This window comes from Colletotrichum jinshuiense, chromosome 2, assembly GCF_051148585.1.
Source record: "Colletotrichum jinshuiense chromosome 2, complete sequence".
In the NCBI taxonomy this organism is placed as follows: Eukaryota; Fungi; Ascomycota; class Sordariomycetes; order Glomerellales; family Glomerellaceae; genus Colletotrichum; species Colletotrichum jinshuiense.
This window is the reverse complement of record NC_139309.1, coordinates 118740-142531: the sequence shown is the minus strand read 5'-3', so window position 1 is coordinate 142531 and position 23792 is coordinate 118740. Positions and strand designations below refer to the sequence as shown.

At 51.3% G+C, this 23792-nt stretch overlaps 7 protein-coding genes across 7 annotated transcripts; 3 read left to right on the top strand and 4 right to left on the bottom strand.

Moving 5' to 3' along the window:
- Positions 1-789: 789 nt before the first annotated feature.
- EsH8_II_000036 (uncharacterized protein) lies at positions 790-2434 on the bottom strand (the record flags this gene model as incomplete). The annotated part of the gene is made up of 2 exons (XM_083263334.1): positions 790-1365; positions 1430-2434. The coding sequence occupies 2 exons, from the start codon at positions 2432-2434 to the stop codon at positions 790-792; spliced, it is 1581 nt and encodes a 526-aa protein (XP_083120656.1).
- A 4711-nt stretch (positions 2435-7145) lies between these two features.
- EsH8_II_000035 (uncharacterized protein) lies at positions 7146-7993 on the bottom strand (the record flags this gene model as incomplete). Its single annotated transcript, XM_083263333.1, has 2 exons — positions 7146-7725; positions 7794-7993. 2 exons carry the CDS (start codon positions 7991-7993, stop codon positions 7146-7148), a joined length of 780 nt encoding a protein of 259 aa, XP_083120655.1.
- A 972-nt stretch (positions 7994-8965) lies between these two features.
- EsH8_II_000034 (uncharacterized protein) lies at positions 8966-10582 on the bottom strand (the record flags this gene model as incomplete). Its single annotated transcript, XM_083263332.1, has 3 exons — positions 8966-9159; positions 9225-10186; positions 10248-10582. The coding sequence occupies 3 exons, from the start codon at positions 10580-10582 to the stop codon at positions 8966-8968; spliced, it is 1491 nt and encodes a 496-aa protein (XP_083120654.1).
- Positions 10583-11135: 553 nt separating this feature from the next.
- EsH8_II_000033 (major facilitator superfamily domain-containing protein) lies at positions 11136-12869 on the top strand (the record flags this gene model as incomplete). The annotated part of the gene is made up of 4 exons (XM_083263331.1): positions 11136-11353; positions 11431-12405; positions 12457-12562; positions 12615-12869. The coding sequence occupies 4 exons, from the start codon at positions 11136-11138 to the stop codon at positions 12867-12869; spliced, it is 1554 nt and encodes a 517-aa protein (XP_083120653.1).
- A 1010-nt stretch (positions 12870-13879) lies between these two features.
- On the top strand, positions 13880-15257 carry EsH8_II_000032 (S8 family peptidase; the record flags this gene model as incomplete). Its single annotated transcript, XM_083263330.1, has 4 exons — positions 13880-14170; positions 14221-14595; positions 14654-14753; positions 14809-15257. 4 exons carry the CDS (start codon positions 13880-13882, stop codon positions 15255-15257), a joined length of 1215 nt encoding a protein of 404 aa, XP_083120652.1.
- A 2166-nt stretch (positions 15258-17423) lies between these two features.
- Positions 17424-17882, top strand: EsH8_II_000031 (uncharacterized protein; the record flags this gene model as incomplete). The annotated part of the gene is made up of 3 exons (XM_083263329.1): positions 17424-17483; positions 17575-17721; positions 17790-17882. The coding sequence occupies 3 exons, from the start codon at positions 17424-17426 to the stop codon at positions 17880-17882; spliced, it is 300 nt and encodes a 99-aa protein (XP_083120651.1).
- Positions 17883-20238: 2356 nt separating this feature from the next.
- On the bottom strand, positions 20239-21924 carry EsH8_II_000030 (Zn(II)2Cys6 transcription factor; the record flags this gene model as incomplete). The annotated part of the gene is made up of 4 exons (XM_083263328.1): positions 20239-20959; positions 21019-21149; positions 21212-21525; positions 21582-21924. 4 exons carry the CDS (start codon positions 21922-21924, stop codon positions 20239-20241), a joined length of 1509 nt encoding a protein of 502 aa, XP_083120650.1.
- Positions 21925-23792: the final 1868 nt, after the last annotated feature.

Genomic DNA, 23792 nt, shown 5'->3' with positions numbered 1-23792 from the left:
ATGCTTGCATGTTTACCTGTCATCTCACTAAACGCGCCCGCAGGAGCCAAGCATGAGTCAAGAGATTGAAGACGGTCCACCCCCCGTCGAGAGCCCGGCGTCTCGGTAGGTGGGCAGCAACGAACCAGATCCGTCCGATCAAGCTACGGGAGGAGAGCCATCAAGGCGAAGCAAGCAGGACGATCAAAACATATGCAATGAAAAGTATATATGTACGGATGGATATATCCTAAAAATGGTCTTTCTATCTCGGAACCCCGCGCTCGTATCTCAAGTGCCATGCCAGCAAAGTTTAAAATAAAATAAAAAGTATATAGAAGAAAAGGGGCCGTTCCTATAACGAAACGTCTTCCCATGTCAACGCCAAGGTCATCTCGAACAAAAACCGATGCCTGCCTCGCCTATCTCATGATGTTGTACACACTAAAAAAACAAACATACACACATGCTTTCGGTTCTATACATGCCAAACCGGTACAACGCCTGGCTTTCTTGTTTTTGGTTAGCCTCCTCCCGGGGGAGCGATTTCCGATCCAAGGGAGCTCTCGTGGGAAGAGGGTGTTGCATTCCCCCGCAGTGTCCAAGAATCCCGCGCATCCGGCATCCAAGCCACTTGTGCGTAGTGAGACATGGAATGCGGACTCCACGTGAAACAATACGTTCACTTCGCATGCCTTGAATGGCACCAGTCCTCGTACTAGTAATTGCTGCCGGTGCAGCGTCTCGGCGCAGCGCTTTCTTGTCGATGGGGATGTTTCGTGGTGATTGTTGATGATCCTCGCGTCCACCTCAGACATCGGGCCACTTGACCGGGCCGCACTCGCCCTGGGCCTCGATCCAGCTGTTGATCTTGCGAACATCCCAGCCGGACATGGTGCGCTGCTCGTCCACGGACTGGCGCTTGACGGGGTGGCCGAGCTTCCAGGCCCAGCTGAAGCCGCAGACGCCGTTCTTGTATTGGTACGAGAAGCACGATTTGTCGGCCTCGCAGGCCTTGCGGCAGTGGCCGAAAGACACATGCGCAACCTTCTCCTCCGGCGTCAGGTCCTCTGTCTTGGCCCGGCCGAGTTGCCAATCTTCGTGAGTGCCGGCTGTTTCGTTGAGGTAGAAACGGTCATCGGCGAGGTTGTCCCAGTCGGCGCGCTCGTGCTGCATGCGGGGCGCGAAGAATTCGTGGTAAATGTCCTTGATCCGCATGACGGGCGGTGGCTGCGGCAAACTCGGGTCGGCGTAGCGCTTGTGCTCGTATTCCCAAAAGGTTGATATTTCCTCGGCGTTCATGTGGTGCATCGTCACGATGGGGTGGCACCAGTGCGTCGGACCGTAGGGGAGGGTGAAGGGCTTCTCGCCGTTGATCGTGGGCCACTGCGGGAAAGGTTAGTTGGGTCTGTTCCAGAGCGAGACCGAAAGGGGGGCCGTAAGCACATACCACATTATGTACGTTCACGTCAGCGTTGTCCTTCATGGCGAGCGCAAAGATGTAGTCGCCGCAGCACTCCTTGCCAGCGCGGACATCCCACTTGTTGCCGACATCCTTGTGGTCCGCAATCATGTCGTGCATCGCGGCCTGGGAGACAATGTAACCGCTGCCTCCGTGGCCGAAGACGAAGTTGCGGATCATGGTAACACTGCCCAAGTAGTGCTTGTTCTTCGGGTTGAGGTTCTTGAGCCACTGGACGAGCGTGGGCCAGAGCACGTAGGTGTCGGCGTCGATGTAAATGTACCAGTCGTAGTTGGGGCGCATGCGGTACGTCTTCTCGGCGATGTGCACGTTCTTGTACTTGTCGAGATTCCAACCCTCGTCCTTGCTCTCGGCCAGCTTGTTACAGCTCTGCTGGTCGGCCTGGCAGGCCTTTTGGCGGCGGTACAAATCAAAGTCCTTGTTCCCCTCCATAGCCTCGGGAAGAACGGCGTCGAGGCTGTCGCGAATGTGATAGTTTGCGACGGTCTGGTCGAGGTCGGAGAAGATGAAGAACTCGGGCAAGCACTTGAGCATGGTCATGAGCTGGGTGGGCACCTTGTCGAAGGATTCGGTGGCGCCCGTCTTCATGACGACGAGGATGTTACTCGTGTCGGGGAAGGTGTCGCAAACCGGGTCGTGAGGGCGGTAGGGGATGTCTTGGTTCGTCACATTGTGGGCGAGGTGGTCGTCTTGGTAGGCCGGAGGAGGGGTCGGCGGAGGAGGAATAGGAGGGCGGCCGCTGGGATCGGCACCGGGGGAGCTGCCCGGAGGAGGAGGCGGCCTGTGGCCCTTGAAGGGGTGGTAGTTGGGGCCCTCGATGGACCAGTCGCCGCCGAGTCTCTTGGAGGAAACGAGGAAGATGACGGCGGTGACGGTGACGAGGGCGAGGATGGTGAGGACGCGGCGGGATAACATGTTGACGGCAACTATAGGGTTCACACAAGCGTCATGCCGTCGTTGGCTCAATCCCATGATAGCACGTATCGGCTACGGCGGCGGCGGCTGCGGCGACGGCTACGACGAGGGTGCCGTAGTCGAATGGCGCGCAGTGGCAGTCGGTCAGTCAGTCGTATCGGCAGGTGGGTTTGCCGTCGGGGAGAGAGAGAGAGAGAGAGAGATAGAGAGCGCGAACGCGATGGGCGGGTTCGTCGGAAGGAATGCTCTCACGCGTCGTCGGCTAAGACTGGGAAAGACGGAGGGGAAGGAGAGTTCAAAGGACGTCGAGAGTTGAAAAGAACAGAATAGCCAAAAGAGAGGACGGTCGGGCAAGGGCGACAGAGTGAATGGGGTACCCTGGACAAGCAGATGTAAGCCACGCGCAAAAAAAGTGATGGGCGACGGAAGGAGGTGGAGGGGGAGGGATGCGCTGGTGCGAGGTAAGAGGCGGCGAGATGGGAGCAGGTACGTACCGTGGTAGGCAGGCAGGAGTTTGATGTACCTACCTTAGTAGAGTAGTATGCCCACTACGTTAGCGACCCTGAAAGCTAAAGCGTGCTAAGAAGGAGAAGATGGTAATGGGCCCGAGAAGCGGGAACGGGGTGAATGGCAGGGCTAGTGGAGTTGCGGAAAGAGACAATTGAACGCCACGTACGGATACGCTGGGCGTGTTCTACCGGTACAGGTCTGTCGCACTAACAGTGGAAGGAAAAAGAACAGGGGACCGTCCAAACGGCAAGGAAATTTAGCTTTTGGCTGGGCCGGGTTATTCCTTTCAACACTTGAAGTTTAGACACGACACCGGCACCGGCAACGGGGGACTGGCATTGATGCGACATTTTGACACGTCCATGAAGACGGCCGTAGGGCCATGTCGCAGGGAAGCCGTATGGCAGGCCGTCGTTGGAAGCGACACACATGGCAGAGCAGACGGACATTGGAGGCAGGCAGCAGCAGCAGGCTGAGCTTTCCGAGGAGGCAGAGGGAGAGCGAGAGAGAAAGCGGGCCCCCACCGAGTGCTGTTAGAAGTTAAGGAGCTTGGTGAAGTTTGTTCCTAACATTGTGTGGGTGTTATGCTTGGCTGCAAGGATGAAATGAACCTTGACCGCGTTGGGGGTTAAGGAAAGATTAGCGCGGCAGGGGAAGCGGTACGTACCGTGCTGCGGTCGGCATCCCTGTCGCCCCTACGGACACTTTCCCTTATTTTCACTTACTTTCCCTGCCGGCTCAGCTCAGACAGCGAGGCGGCTGCAAGACGACGCAGGGGTGGCGATGCTTGTGGCCCAGCTGCACCATGTGGTTGGTGTCTGACGGCAGGGCGGATCGCTTACGGACGGGGGAAAGAAGCGAGATGGATGCAAGGGAAATAAATCGCACGGCAAAAAGAATTGGCAAGGAAAGAAGAAAAAAAGAAGACAGAAAAAAGGTAAGGAGACGGCAGGCTCATTGCACCCGGCAGACAGAGTGCAAGTGCAAGTGCAATTGGTGTACCGGTATCCGTACATGCCATTTGTCTTGTCTACCGTAGTATAGCTGGCTGCATCGAGGAGGAGCGATGGGCCGTATTCGGTACCTTACCTATTTGTGACGGCACTGTGGAATGGGACCTGCCAATACGAAGACAAACTGTCCTCCTCCGGCAGGAAGCGCCTGTGAAGGTCGTGACGACTGATGGGCGCGACCAGGCAGGTCCGATGCGGTAGGTGATTGACAGTACGGAGTACACTACGTAGTGTTCGGATCAGATCACTAGACGGGACACGAGAAGCACCGAAGCACCGCGTGTGGGGCCTGGATTACTGCTGCTGCCCTGCCGCCTGCCTTCCTCGATCCTCCTGCTCATTTGCTTTGCCTCGCCTCGCCTTGAATATCTCCCCCTCCCCCATCACCAGCAGCAGTCCTCCTGAGGTGCTGTGCTGTTGCAGTTCGCCAAAGCCAGTCAACACCCGCCTCTTTGTCTGCTGTGCTCTTTCGCTTCCACGCTCCTTCATTCGGGCCTGGCCGGCGACCCCCCCCCCCCCCGGATACCTACCTCCATGTAGATAGATCTACTAGTAACATAGTGTACTTCGTACCCGCGCTAGGGGGGCGACCCGCACAAATGTTCAACAAGCACCGTCGGCAGCGTGAAATGGCGTCGTCGCCTTCTACCGTATTGTATCTGCCATTAAGCAAAAGCAGGTTGGCTAGTGGCCCCAAACCCTCGGGCATCGACCATCCTTTGCTGCAGGTGCCGTACCGTGTTCCATGACGCCAGCGAACTGGAGCTGGACAAAGACATGCCAATAAAGAACCCCACGAGAATTCCCGAGCAATGCCGTCAGGAATCCCGAGTCAAGTCAAGCTTTTGTTGCGTAGGTATTTTTAGCCTCAGCTCCTGTTTCGGTGCCCGTCCCTCTCTCCGTCTCCCTGTCCTGCTTCACTCGACTTGCCCTGTTTGCTCACTCTCATCCTGAGTGGTGCCTTGTCCTACTCAGCAACGTCTTACTATGTCAGAACGAACCCAGCAAAAAGACACGGCACGCAGCTTTCCTTCCTCCGCCCCCCTGCGTAGCATTCCTTGCAGTTCCACCATGACGCCACCCCGACAACTTCGTACACTAGGTACGTACCGATGCTTAGGCTCGGGGTGCAGGAAAAAGATGAGACAAAATAAAATCAAAAAGAGTTAATTAAATCCCCCGCAGCGGCGCACCTTCTGGTCGGTTTGAGGACATGATTGACAACTGCGGAACTGTGGGAGATTCGACAATCAATCAAGTCCATCATGATAATCAGCGCATCCTTCAACGCCAGCAACCTGACAACTTGTCCCCTCGATGGGCCACGTCGATGGCTAGCAGCCCAGCCCAATCCGCCTAGTGTCTCCTCCGAGGATACGGTGCGCAGTTCCGCCCCTAAGCATTTTGGCATCGTGTCCGCACCCACCCGCCAATCTCACTCGGCCTCCTTGGGAACGCATGGCCGAAGGGGCCCCCCTTTCGTCTCTCCACCTCTCCACCTCTTTGGAAGTCAGTGCTCCCTCCTGCTCCGCTGACATCCCTACCTCGATACCATTCAACCCGGATCCCGTTGCCGGCCCATCTCCCTGATTCCTCGCTGGGGAAGCGGCCCACCCCGTTTCGCCAGCTGCCGGCCTCGCCGTGGGCCTCGGAACTCAACGCCGGTTCACCTCGTTGAAGAACCGAGATGCTGGCCGGCGCTCTACTCTAATTGACTTTGCCAAATGTTACACCCATCTTGCGGTCTTGGCGTTTATACTCGTGTTGATTCCACCCCAAGCCTGCGAGGAAATCCCGCAACGAGCCAAGAATGCCACTTGTACCTCTGCAACGAGCCCGCTGCACTCACTCACTCACTCACTCACTCGCCTGGAGGGGTGGTGCCACGGAAGGCCAGAGCCTCCAACTCCTCCAGAAGGAGGAGGTGAGGCGTCCGATTTTGCCTCCTGCTTTCCAAATCGAGCGACCATGTCACCTACGGTCCCTCCGTCTTTCCCGACCGGTCAAACCCCACACCCACTCGCTTCGCTTCGCGGCAGCAGCACGGCACCACCCTCGCGCACATCTGGAACCTCATGCAATGCCTTGATCGGAGTTATAGAAGCTGTCTAGACAGGTCATTTCTCATTTCTATCAGCGTGACCGCTTCGGAAGTCGTCGAATATAACTTGCACGCTCACTCCCCGGGCCGTCGGATCAGTCCTGGAATATATTGTTTGTAGTGTATACCTGATTCAGATGGCATCCCATACCATTGGGCGATGGCAGAGCTTTGCGAGGAAGCATCCAGCTCTGATGGAAGACCCGTAATCCATTTGCCAAGACTGTAGCACTCGAGTGTCCAGGCCACCACTCACTTGTGTTCGCCAACGGTGGCTGGGCTAGGTCTTTTTTTCCGTGCCTCTGTACACTGGAGGTGAGTATCCGTTGCAAACGCCAATTGCCTTGGCCATGTCACTGAGTGATACATTATTAAGGAAAATGTACATATTACACGGAAGAATCTTGGCGCGCGAATGTGTACAACCAGTGCATTGTATGATTATTCGTGCCGGGGAGGCCAGCGTACAAGCATACCGGCCGATCCAAGACGGGCAATAATGCCCCCAGCCACTGGCTAGACCTCTGTAACCCCCTTTCAAGGACGTCGTGAACCCTAAGTATACCCAGAAGTTGATGCTGTCTTGCAACCACCGGCTGGACTCGCGGCCAAGCCCCGAGGTGGCCCAGCCCAGCTGCTCCCCCGGCGTCTCCTTGCAGAACATGCCGGTAGACGGATGATTCGTCCTGGGCCTTTTTTCTTTTCTTTCCTTTTTTTTCTCTCTTTCCCCCAATAAGACAGTGTTTGGGCATCCAATACTCCCGTATGCAGGGCCGTTTTCACAGCGAAGCAAAACGTGGAACCCCCTCCCTATGCATGAAGCGGCCCCGTCCTGCTCCGAATAAGGCCGCGCGCCGCTTCTGGTCCCCTCGTGCGCGGGTTCATCCAACGCATCAAAGCCGCCAGCGCCAACAGTCAGTGAATGTTTGAATTCCCGCTGAGACCGTCCCTGCTTTCTCTCTGGAATCGTTCCCCAGGGTTGCGTACGCAATGCCGCGTAGGTCCTTTTTGTCAAGGGGAGATGCATCCGGCGGCACCCAGCTGACCATTCCAACGGCGCTGCCAGGTCTCTGCGCCCGGTTTGCCGCAGTAGAGAGAGAGAGAGAGAGAGCACTCTGTCCGTGTAAGTCCTTCTTGCTTTCCGTCAATCCTCCCCTCGGATCTCCTTGGCCAGGGGCGCCTGTCTCGTCCAGATGTTCATGCCGACCTTTTGCCCGCTCGTCACGGGGAGCCCGGCGTGCAGGTTCCGCGGGTCGCCGGTCCCGTCGGCGAGCAGGTTCTCCCAGTAGACGAAGTTGCCCTCGACGGGGCGGAAGGTGAGGCCGTTGTCCCACGGCTCGTCGCAGTCGACGAAGGCGCACCAGCGGCCGTCGCGCGGCGCGTCGAGCAGGGGGAAGTTTGTGCCGCCGCCGGTGACGTTGGCGGCCGACACGTAGCCGAAGAAGGACGACACGCGGTTCCCGCCGAGGCGGGCGGCGGCGTGCGACGGGTCGGTGAACCAGTCCGTGTGGAAGTGGTAGCGCTGGCCCTCGCCGTACCTGACCAGCTGCAGCGGCTCGACGTGGCTCCGCGGCACGCTGTAGCCCTGGAACGCGACGGCGCGCTCCTCGATGCACCGCACGACGTCGTCCCGCCAGAGGCTGGTGCTCTGCGACGTGCGGACGCTGTGCGTAGTCTTGCCGCCGGATGCATCCACGACGCCCGAGTGGGTGAAGGTGCCGCTCCTGTTCCGCTTGTGTGAGTTTGGATATTTGGGAAGGGAGAGGAGGGTAGGAGGAAGATGGGGACTGACGCCATGTCCAAAAGGTGCTCTCGCTCTGCAGGCGTCACAAAATCGGAAATGTAAATCACAAGAGGCGACTTGGAAACCATGTGGACCTTGTAGGGCGGATGCGTGCATTCGTAGTCGGATACCAGCTTCTGGTCCTGCGACAGTACCGGCAGGACCATTGTTGCCGCGATGGCGATGGTGGCTGAGGTGAGGAGGCCCATCTCGAAAGGATGAATACAGTTGGCATACAAGCCGGGAAAGCTGGGAGGCGCAATTGGAACCTGGGAAGCGGGCTTCGGGAGGCTTTAATGATTTATCAGAGCATCGTGCGATTACACCCAGTCGGACGAAGGATCCAATTGACAGCTGCTGAAACCCAATGTGTTTTGGACCGGGAGCTTGCAGCCCTTGATGGCCCATACACGGTACGCTCAGAAGGGGTTCGGCGCCTTGTTCAGGGGCTTCCTCGTCTGATCTGCGTGCCTCGAGGCGTTGGAGGGGCACTAATGGGTGACGGAGCGTCAACCCCTCCCCCCACTTACACCAGGGGTCCCGCCGCCGACAACGATCCATTCCTAAAGCGCAGGGAATCTCTTTTTCAACGTCACCTTTTCTTTGTTTCCCATTGTTTGGTAATTGGTAAATGAAAATAACGTCGCCTGCATCAAGGCTGGCTGTATCGGGCGCCCGAGTATGATTTCGAGAGTGCGATTCTCGGGGTATATAATAGAGAAGAGAGGTTGATGTCCGTGGCGATGTGTATGTAAGTCAACACGCGGGAGCATGTGAGCTAGTTTGGTAATGAAGTGACCCGATACCGAAGACACAACACACTCATCAGGCAAGAAAGAGGCATCCATCCATCTTAGAACAGAGATATTGACGAACAACTATGGCCATGACCGCATCTTTGAACGGGGAAAATTGGAGACAACCATGTCATTTCTTGTAGCCGCTATCAATATGAATCTAGCTGAAATCAAGGTCGATGTCTGGATCCTTCAGACGTATTCTCCAGGAGTCGTCCAGGACAAAACCTATCGGTACGCAGCCAGGGTTGATCTATGATCGGCAACACGCCGGAGGAGAGCACAGATGACGTTGAAGACGACAAAGAACAAACACTTTTCTTTATCTGGCGGCATGACATCCCCGGCTCAGCCCAACTGAACCTAATCGGGAAAGCAAAGTGCTCATGGATCGTAAGGTCCGGTTGCTCTGCGGCCAGTGAGCAACTCCGCCTCTCCCGTTTCCTTGACCAAGTAAATGTCTTCGTGCCTGACGCCGAATCTGCCCTCCAGGTAGATACCCGGCTCATTCGTAAAAGTCATGCCGGGTTGGAGCAATACTTCCTTGTTCCACTTGTTCAGGTAAGGCGACTCGTGCGCTGATTCAAGTCAGTAACCAAACTACTAGAGGCATCGTGGAGTTGAAGGGGAAAGTGGGACACACCTTTAATTCCAATTCCGTGACCAAGTCGATGGGTGAACCCGTATCCATATCCTGCATCCTCGATGACCTTGCGGGCCGCAATATCCACGCTTGCCGCCGTGTTGTTTGGCTTGAAAGCAGCGGCAGCGGCAGATTGGGCCTCCAAGACAATGTCCCAGACCTTCAGCTTCTCGGCGCGTAGCTCAGCATCCTTATTAGCAGCCTCACCACCTGGCGAGTTGTTGCTGAAGAGCTGTAGAACATGGCCCAGGATACCGCCTGCTCGCGGTTTCGGCGGGTCAATAAAGAAGCTGCGGCAAATGTCCGAACTGTACCCAAGATAATGGGCGCCAACGTCGATTACAATCATGCTCTGGTGAGTCAGCTTCTTCCACCCAGTGACAAAGCCGCCATGGGGAAGCGCCCCATGTTCTTCAAACAGAACGATGTTGAAGAACAGCCCAAAGTTGATGGAAAGCAGGGCCGAGTTCAGGATTTCCGTGACTTCGTCCTCGGTGAGGCCGGGGACCAGACACGGGCGCATGGCTCTCACGGCGACAACGGTTCCGGTATTGACGGCGCGGAGCAGCTCGACCTCGGCCGGGGTCTTCTGCTGCCTCACGAGCTCGACTTCGGCATTGAGGCCCACGGTACGCAACCCGACCGAATCCAAGCCCCGGACGATGTAGTCGCGAATCTCTTCGTCCACCATGATCTTGGCTTCTCGGCCATTGAATAGATGCGACTTGAGCAGCGTCTCGTACGGGTTCCAATGCTCCTCCCAGATGACGATATCTAGCTCGTCCTCCCTTGAGGGGATCCCCAGCATTCGAACCCGGCCTTCTTCAAAGTGAGGTGATAGGAAGGCCGTCTTGGCGCTGACCTTACCGGATGACGAGACCTGGGGCAGAATGAGCATGAGAAACGGCCGCTCCTCAGGCTCCCAAGGCTCCCAGTCAGTCTGTGATATGTTGCCATAATACCTAGTCGTGTCAGTTCAGACGGATATTCTTGCAGGGGCACTGTCTGCGGAGGGAAACGGACTGGAAAGTGTAGCCAGGCTCGAGAACAAAAGCATCCAGGTTCGACGCAGCCAAGGCCTGAGCAAGCCGGTCCCTGCGCTCCAAGAACTCCTCCGCAGCAATGGGCACGGCCGAGTCGAGGAACGAGAGGTCGGAGTTGAGGTTGTCAATGGCGCATTTCTGAACCTTGTCAAACGTTGTTGTTTGGCCGCGGAATGGCGTGAAAAGGTAATAGAAGCCAATAAGGAAGACGGCGATGGACGATGCAAACACGTGCAGGGCACTGCAGCGACGTCCCCCGCGTTGCTGAAATGCGGGCGGAGGCACGCCGCTAGGGCGCTTCTCTGAGGCAAACATTCTAATCGTCCTTGGAGATAGCCAAGAGAACAAAAAGAATGCAAGTGAGGGCGGCTTCTGATCCTCCTTCTTACATCCGGAACAGGGAAAAGTGAAAAGGCAACAAGGGGATGATGCACTCCCGAGGAAACGGTTGGGACGTCGGGGTGATTTCCGACTTCGCCCTCGGCCCCTCTCCGGGGTGCATTCTTGCTGGAGATCAATTCCCGGATAAGGACATTTCCCCACATTATACACGCCAGTGGTGCAACAGCAACGGCATCAACAGCAGGTACAAGCGCTCGCCCGCCAACTAATGGCATGGGTGCTGATAACGATTGCGAGTTTCCCGCCGGCTTGCAACGCCGAACCGGACCAAAAGATAGGCAATCAGACCGCGGCATACGCCGACCTGTTGGCTGATGAGGGCTCTTGGGGGACCGATGGTTCAGATTGGCCTCTTCCCGGAAATAAGTAAGGCAGCTGGTCCACCGCCAGCAACTTGTTGTCAAGTTTCACTTTCGTCTTCGCCATCCCAGCTCAATCCTTCTCCCCCCCGAAGTGGTGGCAAACGATGGAATCGACACAGGAAGTCAAGATGTCAACCGCAATACAAGCGGCTGGCAGTGGAGATGATAAGATTGCCGTTGATGAAAAGAAGACTGCAAGCGCTCTTCCAAAGGAGGGCGAGGTAGAGGTTCTGGAAGAGGAGCCGGAGAAAACCTACTACAGCAGTCTTTCCGTCTGGCTGATGGTTTTGTTCTCCGGACTGGCAATTGGTTCTGATGGCTAGTATGACAACGCCGGAGCTGGGACGCACCCGTTCAGCTTGCACCCCGTTGTTGGAATTGTGGCTGACCACCCCGTAGCAATGCTGCAGTCATTGGTAATGTCGAGCTGCTGCTCGCGATTCTCTATCCTGAAGAGTTGACGACAACGATCTATCAACGCCTGTCTAATGCCTTTCTTATCGGTATGATTGTCGGCATGATAGGCTTTGGCGTTGTTAGCGACCAGCTTGGTCGCAAGACGGGTGCTGTTGCGACAACAATTCTGCTGGTGCTTGGAATTACCCTGTCGACAGCAGCAAGCGGAAACACGCCCACGGGGATGTTTTGGATGCTGATCATCGCACGTGGAATTGCGGGCGTCGGTGCCGGAGGAGAGTATCCCGTGTCCGGCGCCGGTGCCGCCGAAGCCACGGACGAAGACGACAAGTTTCGCAAGAGAAGAGGCTTCATGTTTGCCATGCTTGCGGACTTGTCGGCCAGCCTGGGGTACGTATGGGGAGGATTGGTACCGTTGCTTCTGCTGCTCTGTGTGGGCCAGCAAGTCTCCAAGTACCACATCGTATGGCGAACCTCGTTTGCATTGGGCATGGCGCCCCCGCTCCTCATCTTCTGGTTTCGCATGCGCATGGCCGTGTCTACCGCTTATCGAAAGTCGGCAATGCGAAAGCAAAAAATGCCATACTGGCTGGCCTTGAAGAGATATTGGCGGCCGTTTCTGGGCGCCGCTTCAACTTGGTTCCTCTACAACTGGATCAGCATTCCGTTCGGAATATTCAGCTCTACCATCATTTCCAGGGCGAATACCGAAGAAAGCCTCGTCAAGACACTTGGATGGGGCGTGGTGATCAATTGCTTCTATATCCCCGGTCCTTTTATAGGAGGATATCTCTCCGACAAGATTGGTAGACGTCAAACCATGGCCCTGGGCTTTACGTTGCAAGCAATCCTGGGCTTTATCCTCGGAGGTGCCATGAACTCTATCCAGGGAGTCTTCCCGCTCTTCGTTGTGCTTTACGGCATCTTCTTGACTCTTGGAGAAGTTGGTCCCGGAAGGTATGTCTCCATACGCCCCTTCAAAGAATAGTAAGCTGACTTCATCTTCAGTACGGTTGTTCTCACTGCCTCTGAGTGCTTTCCCACGTCCATTCGGGGCCAGATGATGGGCTTCATATCGGCTTTCTCGAAAGCAGGTGCTGCTATCGGAACACAGGTAAGAAAAATATCGTATTTGAATGGCCCTGATATTCTCTGACTTATAATAGGTTTTCACTGCAATTTTGAATGCCTACACGGAGGACCCTTCCAAGGGCAACCAAGTGGCGTTCCTCATTGGTTCTGGCTTCGCTGTGCTAGGAGCAGCTATTGCAATGTTTGTCATTCCCGACGTATCCAGGCGTCTGAACGACGACGACGAAGCTTGGAAAATATATCTGGCGGAGAATGGATGGGAAGCCCAATGGGGCGATGAAGTGACGCGGGATCCTTCTGGCGTGGTGATGGACAAAGCGGCGTCGTGAAGAAATCGCAAGTTTTAAGCAAATGCACAAGTAGAGTATGTAACAACTGTAATTATGTTACAAATACATTGTTTTTAGCACTGCCACTCTCAAACTCGGCCCTAAATCGAGGTACCTGTCTGCCAAACAAGAGGGTTGATGTGTTACTTCTTACTTAGACTCTGCCACCGCAAGACTCATGTACAAAGTGATGGAAACGTCAACTCCTCCTTTGGCATCAATGCATAGTTGACTGATTGATCCAACATTGGTTATAAAAGAGTAAGAAGCAAAACATAGTCTGAAGGGGTGTACCATCTAGCGAGCTCTGTTGTTGCCGATCGGTAGCTAGTAGCCGTAAAACCCAATCCATAGCACGTTTACACACGAGATTCTACGCAATTACCAAGCACAAACAAAAGGTAGAAGTTGATTACGATGCTTCCAGAATAGTCGAAGAAACAAAATTAAAGAAACGCTTGATTTGAACATTTGTAGCTCTGGCCTGGCCATCGGGCCAGCCAAGAATCGTTGGTTGCGCGCTGGATCCTTCATGTATGATGTCAATATGGGGCCAGTTAAACACACAAGATCCGCTACACACTCTCTCGTCAACAGAGAAAGACACTCATTCACGGAAATCACGAAAAATGTTGGCTCTTTTCATATTCCTGATTCGCCTGGTCCAGCAAGCCCTAATTTTATGAAACCCGGCATGAATCCCAGCCCGGATTCTGTTGCGTCAGTCCTCTGAGCATGTATTGATTGACTCTGCTGCTCAACTGATTGATGGACCCATGAAGAATGGTTCCCTAGGGTGACATTCCGTCAAAGTTACAAGGCCATCCTCCCTAGCGACCTACCCGAATAGGGATAGTGGAACCAAATACGAGAAGCCAAGAATTGCCATCACTCGACAACTGCTTTTTCAGTAAACGCTTGTCGCGCAATTTAGAGTGCCGTTTATAAGTAGAACAGATTTCCCACAGTTGTTTACAACCTGCAAGTTGACGTTGTAAACAATCGCCAAAATGCGTCTTGTCTTGAGTTCCGTTCTGTGTGGCCTGTCGCTTGCGTTGGGCCATCCTTTGGACTCCACTCAAAACGCTCTTCCCAACCGATTTATCGTGAGCTTAAAGCCCGGACTCTCAGAGACTACTGTGGAAGGACATCTCAACTGGGTACGCGATGTGCATCAGAGAAGGAGTGTCACGCGTCGGGACATTGCAGGCGTCGAGAAGACATTCAATATTGGCACGTTCCACGCCTATGCGGGATCTTTTGATCAAGAAACATTGACCGAAATCAAGTCGAATGAAGCAGTATGTTAAACGAAATATAGAGGTATGCAGATATCTGACTGCAAGCACAGGTGGAACTTGTTGAGCCCGACACGCCAATTTACCCTTTCGATATTGTTACCCAACAAGGCGCCACCTGGGGGTTGGGTGCTATCTCTCAAAAAGCTCCCACCAACGCCAATGCGAGTCTCCTAAACGGGTTTGAGTACCGCTACGACGAAAACGGAGGCGAAGGGACATTTGCCTATGTCGTCGACACTGGTGTCTGGGTGGATAACCCTGACTTTGAGGGCCGGGCCGAGCTGGGCTACACCGTTTACCCCGACATCCCGAATGAAGACAGCAGTGGCCACGGCACGCATGTAGCCGGTACGATTGCCTCCAAGACCTGGGGTGTTGCCAAGAAGGCTCGTGTAATATCTGTGAAAGTGATTGCACCTAACCAGGTAAGTTGCTGCCTTGGGCTCACAACATTGGGGATTTATTTGGTTAACTTTTCCACAGGGTGTTATGTCGCACTTTATGGACGGGTTCTCTTGGGCTGTGAACAACATCACAGCAACACCAGGCCGCGCAGCTGTATCTGTTATCAACATGAGCCTAGGTGAGTGTTGCCGTTCGATGCACATCAATGTTGACGAGACTAATTAGTGCCGAAGGCGGTCCCACCAATTGGGCATTCAACAGCTTGGTGAATGCGGCATCTGAGCAGGGCATTCTGTCAGTTATTTCAGCGGGAAACTCAGCAATTGATGTCAGTCGGATATCACCGGCAGGGGCATCAAGCGCCATTACCGTGGCAGCCAGCGTCGCCAACAACACGGCGCTGAGCTGGAGTAACTTCGGATCCGGTGTTGATTTGTACGCACCGGGAGTAGACGTATACTCACTGTCTCTAGAAGCCGGAAAATATGTGGCTCTAAGCGGCACTTCCATGGCGTCGCCTCATGTTGCGGGCCTGTCGTTGTACCTGAGAAGTGTAGAGGCAGGATTGGAGTCCGTGGAAGCCGTAACGGCTAGAATACTGGAACTGGCCAAGAAGGATATCGTTCAAGGGGTTCCGGGATCTACTCCCAATCTTCTAGCCTACAACGGCATTGAAGCCTAAGAAGCATTAGTGCAAGGCAGAAGATTCGCCTATCAAGCCTCACTTTTATATCGTGTTTGCACCACCGTATACCTGAGAGTACCGCACACAAAATACAGCCCCAAATAATATGTCACAATAAACAAAATACGCCATTGACAATCCGTTTAGGTTAGAGATGTAAGCAAGTTTGTATGGCCTACCGGGATAATTTATGCTAAACGATGAACCCTGTTTAAAAGATATGCCAAACCCCAGTATACTAACGATGTGTTACTAAACTTTTTCTTCTTCTTCGATATTTAGACTCCTACTGGCATTTGTCATTCTTTAATTAAAATCTGCTGTGAAGCTGACATCAGCGGCTATCAAAGTGCCGAAACCTAGATTAGCTGCAACTGCTTTTTTGATTTATATCATCCCATCTTTTTAATGCTACAGTGCCCACTAGAAAGTTTGAAAACACTGCTCATGTGACGAGGCAATTAGGAGGTGTTTTAAAAAAAATTGGTATACACTGTATGAGGCATCATAACCTCCATTACTAGTTGCCCCCTTTTCTACGCAGGCAGTAAAGTATGATTAATTTTCACCCTAACAACCTGACGAATTGCTTTCGTTAGCAGACATGGAGCAAAAACTTCCGTACTTAGAGGCCAAATTAAGAAACAGTCAAAGACATTGATTTAAATAGACAAGGCTGAAAATTTCACAACCTTAAGGAATATTCTTTAAGCTATGTACACAGCTCTCGACTCTAAAACTCTTTCTGCAAAAAGTCCTACGTAGTAACTATCGTCTCGATACAGTTGTTTGTTTTTGAATAAAACCAGTATTTAAGTCATAGCAGGCCGAATGCAATTTGTTTATTTGCCAGGGCATCCACGACCCCATCCAGTAGAAATAGAACAGCAATCGGCATTCTAGTTAAGGTGTTTGTTAGTAAAGTCCCATTGATATTGGGGTTTGGGTTGGATCCTTACGCATTTGGTCCGAGGAATGTTGTAGTCAGTAGCGCAGTACTTGTGAAGAGGGCAGTAAATGTTGCCAGGCAGGTAGCCGTATTGCCTGAAGCAGGCCGCCTCAGAGGAAAAACAACAGTCGTGCTCGCCGTCACACTTTATAGCAACTAAGTTAGCACTTTGAGACTGAAATGGATAGAAGATATATCGCGCCGATATTATATTGAGAAGTGGCTTACCTGAGCATTGACGTCGCCAACGCCTGGGGCCTTCTGCCTGCTGTCAAGTGCAGCTGGGCTGGCAGTTGCAGCTCCCAGCATGAGGGAGATAATGCTTGCGATGAACAGAGAGGACTTCATATTGATTGATAGGGTTGTTGGTATGAAACCGTGTAACTGGAAGTGAAAAAAAGAGTGAAGAGAAATGAGAAGATGGTAGAGTAGAGACTGATGATGGATGTGTTGAACTGATGGTATACGAAAGTTCTCTTCGCTTTATATATCCATAGATGTCTGCCGAAATAATCTATGACATCGGTGCACTTACTCTATCAACGGATATAATTGTGGTTGACGAGTCAAGGAGGTCTTTCATAGCCTCATTGTATTTTGCATTAAGAAAGTGGATATCGCTTTAGCTGCAACGCACTGCCGCCAGAGTGAGAGTTTAGGAACTGGTCAGTTCGCTCTCGGTACCGTCGACAGCCTCAGAATTGTAATGACTCGCCATAACACCGTGCTGAAGGCAATAAAAGCTTATTTCCCCTTTAGATCACCAGCTTTGGTTTAGCAACTAGAAAAAGTCAGAGCTGGGACCCGCTAATAGTTGCTTAGTGTGTAACTTGCCAAGTGATGGCTTATTTAAACCAAACTGCGGAGAGTGTATCCGTATGTTAAAGACTAGTTAGCCTCGCGACAATAGCTACGAATAGTTCAGTGGAGCCTTGAGACATTCTATACTCCTCTTTTCTGACTCAAAGTGAGGAAGGCTACACACAGCATAGCAAGATGACAACTTACTCGCCGCGCTTTTAGACATCTTTAAAGTTCCAATCGAGGAGCATATAAGAAGAGAGTTATTTCTCTATAGCTCATCATAAACTTCTTATCCTCATCAGACAGCTTCATCATTACAGTCAGAAACAAGCAACTTTCTAGAACCACTTTTGCAATTTTAACTATTTTCACTGTCACTTCCATCATCAACTCTCAACCTCTACATCAAAATGCAGTTTTTCCAAGCTTTCCTTCTTGCTGCGATTGCCGCCAACTCAGTCAATGCTGCCGTATGTCTTCTTTCCCGCATCAAATTACTTTTTATACCTCCAAACATACCTCTACCATTGTATCTATCAAATACTAATCTATGAGATTTAGTGCATGATCGCCGGCAGTATCGACCCAAACTGCTGCTGGGGTGGAAAGGACAATGTCGACGCTTGCAACCGTCAAGGGGCGTGCAACGTTCACCCGGGAGACACCGAAAACTACTGTGCCAAGTTCGGTATCACCCCACAGGATTGTGTAAGTCCATCTCGAATCCCTTTCATTTTGCACTTCTTTTGAACATGCGATGCTAACTTACTGTCAAGGATGCCGATTGCTGCGATACCCGTACGAAGAAGGGCAAGCCTTGCCCTAAGGGCAGGAATGCTTGCGATCCTAAGACGGGCTGCCCTTTCTAGATCAAATATCACCCTTGGCAATAAAGCAGATGTGGCTTTGTTGTTCGACGAGAATTTGTGTTTTCTTCATTAGAATAGATGGTTCTGGGATTTTGTCCAAAAGTCTAATGGTGTTCGTAGCTCAACGCAGTTTCATATCAATTTTACCATTTAAGCAAAATATCGGTGCAGCCGACGAACCCACTATTTCTCCACATATTTCCCTGCTGCATTTGACCCATTGAAATTTAATTGCCACTACATATACTATGAAAGAGCTATTATAACATTCACATTGGCCTGTCCAAGGGTTCCTCCTCAGGTGGTCGCACGATTGGGGGGATAATCATCCAGCTCCCGAAATCGGCCGGTTTGTCTCTTCCTACGGTACAGAATCCCAAATGTTAACACATTTGCGGCTTTGGCTAAAAGTGGCCTGCTGTCTGTGTCCGGATCCCCTTCAATTTCATATCCACCTTCAGAAAGATAAATGTGGTAGTCCTTTGGCAAGAAGCGACCAGGGTTCCATATGTTCCATAGCGCCGAGTTAATGAGCATGAATGTCGCTTCGAAGATATAAAAGAATACTTCATACCGCAAAATAGGGCTCAGTGTCTTCATTGACTCTAGATTGTCAAGATCAATCTTGGTATTACCCGTGTGTTCCACTAAGCGGTAGATGCAACGGATGAGAATGAGAGCCATGCTTGAGTAAAGTGCGATAAGCAGCGTCTTGACGGATTTCGCGTGTATTTTTCTCTTTGAGCAACGCCAGTGAAACAAGGCTGCGATAAATATGAAAGTGAATATAAGGCCGAGCTGGATTGCAATGGCGGCTACAGTCAAATGACTGCCAAGTTTCTGCTGTTCTGGCGACGAGGAAGGATTGGCGGACAGTGATACTCCCAAAGAGTTCAGGGTCTCAACCAGTGCCATGAGACCACCAAATATAGCCATAACTCTGCCTGGAGGAATAGGAGCACAATAGGGAACGTAGTAGAATATTCTTGCAAGGATGTGATAGTTGGCAAGTTCGAGGAGTGGCCTGAGACAATTAGAATCAGCTGACTCGACCAAAAAGCTTGCAACAGGAGGCCATTCCACTTACGGACAGATGTAGATAAAGACCTGACTTAATATAAAGACAAACAAAGGTGTTTTCGTCGTAGTACTATACAAATAGTCGTGGGAACCATATGCACGCAATGCGTAACCTGCAGTTAGAAGAACTGCGCATACGGGATGCATTCCGATTAATTTAAAGCTCTTATACCGACTGTCACATAGTGTTAGATGGTTCCAGTCAGTCTACCTGGATGTAAAGAGACTACACTCACAAACACTGCCATATATGAAGCAGAGCTGAAATGCCATACGCGATGGTGAAGAAGATCGGTCCTCCTTGGTTAGGAGCGTAGATGTACAGACTGTACAAGACTGCTCTGTGTGTCAATGGGGGAGCAATACTTTCAAGGCAGATGCCAGAGTAGGTACTGACTAGGTTCACCTGATGTCATCGTGAGAGGCAGAAATGAATTGATTGGGAAAAATTGAGGGTTTCCTTGAAAGTGGTGCACAATACGTGACGCACCCTAGACGTATGAGTTGTATCGATCTTCTTCAGATCTAATCTTTTGCGTTGTAGTTTTTTCGTAAAGCAGGTTGAAATAAACGTACTAATAAACGTACTGAATAGGAATAGAATTGAAGGGAAGAAGATCAAAGCCCTTATAATTCATATACCTTTTTATAGATGAGCCTTGTCAAGTATTTGCATGCCACATTAGCAGCTTCTGCAACGCGTCATCCGTCATTTTCACAGCGGCATCAACTTTACAAGCGCGGAATGAGGCTTATCCCAGATAGGAAATAAAAAATGCCAAGGAGCTAGGCCCTTTCCAAAGATGTCCCGATATTGGAGCGCAACCTGTATGGGCTAAGGTTAAAAGGGATAACTTGGGTGCCAAGAAAATTTGGCTCCTTGGCTGTCAAGGGCTGGTCAGCCTCCGACTTGATTTGATACTTTTTGTAAATCGAGAGTTATACGTGGTCTATCGGCGTACATGAAACATTTCTGGCGTCTCCTTATCTCTGGCTTGACTCCCTGGCTCGTGTCGCATAAATATGCCATTGCGCTATATGCACAAAAGAAAGCATTACTTACTGTGGAATAGGCTTATTGGTATATATTTCACAGCCTCCACGTGAATCATATTATCGCAGACTGATTAGCCGGTGTTTTATTTTGATGGGGCGTATGGCAATATGTTTGTTAATCATTGCAACCTTAGCTGCGTATAATCGGCATGACAATTGAAGGCGATTCTCATGTCCCCCAAATGTTTCAAGACTAGCATCACCTCGCAGAATCTTGTTATTAGTATGGCATAAGGCGACTTGTGTCTACTGCAATCTGTGTCGTAAACGCATACGGCCTGTCAAAACAATCATCCCATCTCGTTTTACCCGAGTCCCAAAAAGACTGAAGAACACGCCTTGCCGTAAGTGGCACCTGCGTCCCAAGATCCCAGCCCAGCTTTTGAAGTTGACTGACAACAAACGCTTGAACATATGCGTCGCATTGAACGGCCCCTACGCCAAGTGCAACTAGTGGCCAAACCATGAATCGTCTTATGCGTCGAGATGGTAGACTCTTCTCAATGAGAGCTTGTAGTAACCGAGTGTGTAATGCCCTTTGAGTTTGGAGAGCCATAGTCATAGGGAACAGTGACAGGCTTTGTAGCGACAAGATGCAGTACAATGCTACCGCAGACTGATAAACGTTGGCGATTGCTGTCCAGTCATCTACCAAGGAGGGTTTAGATCTAGCCCATGTCTCTGATGAAAACCGTTCTACACGCCAGAGTACATCACCTGCTTCTTGTGAAAGACTCTCAGCCTCGGTTAATTCCATCTCTCTGGCTCGAAACCTAAGATGGTTGATTTGAATGATCTCGGCAAACAGGGGAAGGGGGCACATCTGAAAAGGGGATATAGCCCCAGCATATTGATCGGTTAATAATTCAAGAGCATCGAGCTGTGGGGCGGTCATTGAGAGGTCTGATACTGGGCATGTTGTGTTCCCAATTACTGCCACGCTAGATAGAAACTGTCAGTTTCGGTATTCCAAAGAGATATTCTTCTCGTGTGTACTTACGACCAGAAAACAAGCAGCACTGGCTCTAATCTCGCAGATTTGGCCATTTCATGAAAGCCGCCATGTAACATGACCAGCTTCTGGACTGCTTCCAAGTGACCTCTCCAATTCAGCGAGGTGCCTTGTTGTATCTGTTGCATTGTACCAATCAGCATGGAGTCTAATCTTATCGGATTGACAAGCACTAAATTACATCAGTAAGTAAGAGTGTCAAGATACCAGCAATGAGAACATCCCTTCCATGACTGTCTTTCACATTAAGATGGTCCCTGAGAGACCGGACTGCAAACCCCCAGTACATGTAGAATCTCTCGAGCAAGGGGTTTGACTGTGATTGATGTTTGATTTGGTTGATACGGTGACTGAGCGTCATGCAGACCATCCCGAATTTTAAATAATCGGGTGCCGCAGTTGCCATCTGAATCTGTGTTGGCGAAAGTTGGTATATGTGAGGGTTTTGTCCGAGTTCATGCATCGGGGCTAGATCTTGGTATATGCAAGAATTAACTACTCAGTACAAATTAGAAATCTGACTGAAACTCGTCAATCATTTTAATACTTGCAGTACATTGCAGCCTGCGGTAAGTGCCAGACATCTGTCCTCATTTCGAACCTTGAGATGGTCAAGTGATCACCTGTCGCTGTGACAGCCAAGTTTGTCGTTTCTTTGATGGCTAAGTCGTTCTCTTTACTTTTGGCCGACGTAGACAAAGTTCTGTTCATCCGACGACTCCGAGATTTGACGTTGCCGGGTGCGAGCCACTTAAGCCTTATGGGCTTCACCTCATCGTACCCAGGGCATTCGACATCGGAAGCAGAGCATCTCTTGCATCCTGGCCTAGTAAAATCGCAAACCAAACACCGCCGACGACATTCCCAGCAGTGGCGCTTCCAGGGCGTCTCCATTTTGGATGTTGAGTATTTTGGATTCTTACCCGGCTCAGTGCTCATTGCTTTAAAGTGCGAGGTTGCAGTCGTCATTTGAAGGTGAGAAAGTCGACTACTCATCTCTTAATAATTCAGACATCACAGGAGCGAAGGTTGAAGATGATGTATTATACTGTGCTCACACGAATCGCTCGTCGACATTAAAAGGTGAAAAACGATTTGGCTGTTTGGACTCGACGCGTGTAGCGTGGCGCAGTCCTTATGTCAGCTTTCATCCTGCCAATCCATCGCAAGCCATTTTGAGCTCCATGTTGTCATGAGCTGTTAACACGTGATATTTCACGTGTCCATTAAGTATGTTGGCATTCATCACGATCACTCTCACCAAGTGATGGTCGACTATCAATATTGACAGTTGACTCTATCTAGTTACCATTTCCCGAGAACTAAAGTATTAACAGGCAGTGCCGGATGTACGCACTTTCATTTTAAATGTTTTTCAATGTTGACTTTTCGATTGCTGCTGGGCCATTCAAAGCCATAACGACCGATGTATTGGGTTTTCCTAGAGACTTCTATCAGTACCCAGCTTACGGCAGAAACTACACCAAACTATAGGCATCTTGAAAAATACGTTTATGCTGCTACCTTTGCATCATGGAGGGAACACGGTCTACAGGGTAACTATCAATTGTGACTACTCGGATACTCGACACCCAGCAGCCAGCTCCCGGAAGAACTATGGTGCTAACACAAGGCCGGCATTTGGGTGAATTAACCTTCACTATGTCTCCTACCTCCCCCGCCCCCCGTATCTCTCGGAGCTTGCCACGAGAAGTATTGAGTTATTTTTAATGGCGGGGTTGTGATTAGTTGGTTGGCGCCCGGGATTGGATTCTGCATCTGAGCCATGATAAGCATGGTGACATTTCTCATATCAGTAATCCCCGCCTTTGCCGTGTCCATAGGCATCGGCGAACAACGTAAGAATGAAACAGCATCTGTTATATATGTCAGTTCCATGCCAAGCAATTAGAAAGCTTGCGCGCTGCGTTTAATCTGTCGCCGAGGACTTGTCGAACGCGGACTCAGATTTACTTGAAGCCATGCTTCTCCAAAAACATTATATGTCTCTCTTCATTCCCGATTGAGGAGAACACCCCTGCCTAAAGTCTATCAGGTTGGCGCGCTTGATAATGAGATGAACTTCCCATCGCCATGGTCCTGAGCGAAATTAACCCTGTCCGCATCGGCAGGCCCACATGCGTCGTAACCTCTGCTCATGGCGGAGTGGATTTTCTGTGATGTCCTCGCGTCTCGCATGTGGTTGCAGACATTTCCCGGCGTGGCTTCCAATAAAGCAGATATCCGACGAACTGCGAGATAGCTCTGCAGATACATACTATGAATCAATGGCCACATCGATTTTTCTTTCTTTCACGCAGAGCATATCACAACGAGCCATCCGAAGATACGAAAAAGAGGCGGCGTCGCTCGAGCACGTCAGTGACAAAAGTTCAGACAACTGAGCACGTCAAGAACAAAAGTGCGAGCGCGGGTGGTGGATGGGATCCACCCCCACTCGGAGACAGCAAATGACCATTGAGAGCGACCCGGACAGACCCTGGTACAGTCCCAGATGAGGTTGGGAGGAGCATCGCAACTCCGAGGGGTGCAACGAATTCGGATGGTTTGCCAAGCCCTCCAACAGTCGGCCGCAGTCTCGGCCATGACTTGGCAATGCTTACCAGGCGACCTTCCCGCCTGGGCATTTCTTGGGACACAACACTGGATGAAATGTCCCGAGACACCGAAACCACCGCACCACCTTTGCATATTGCCACTTTCTGGAAAAACGATAAACGTCGTCAAAAGTATGTTTTGTC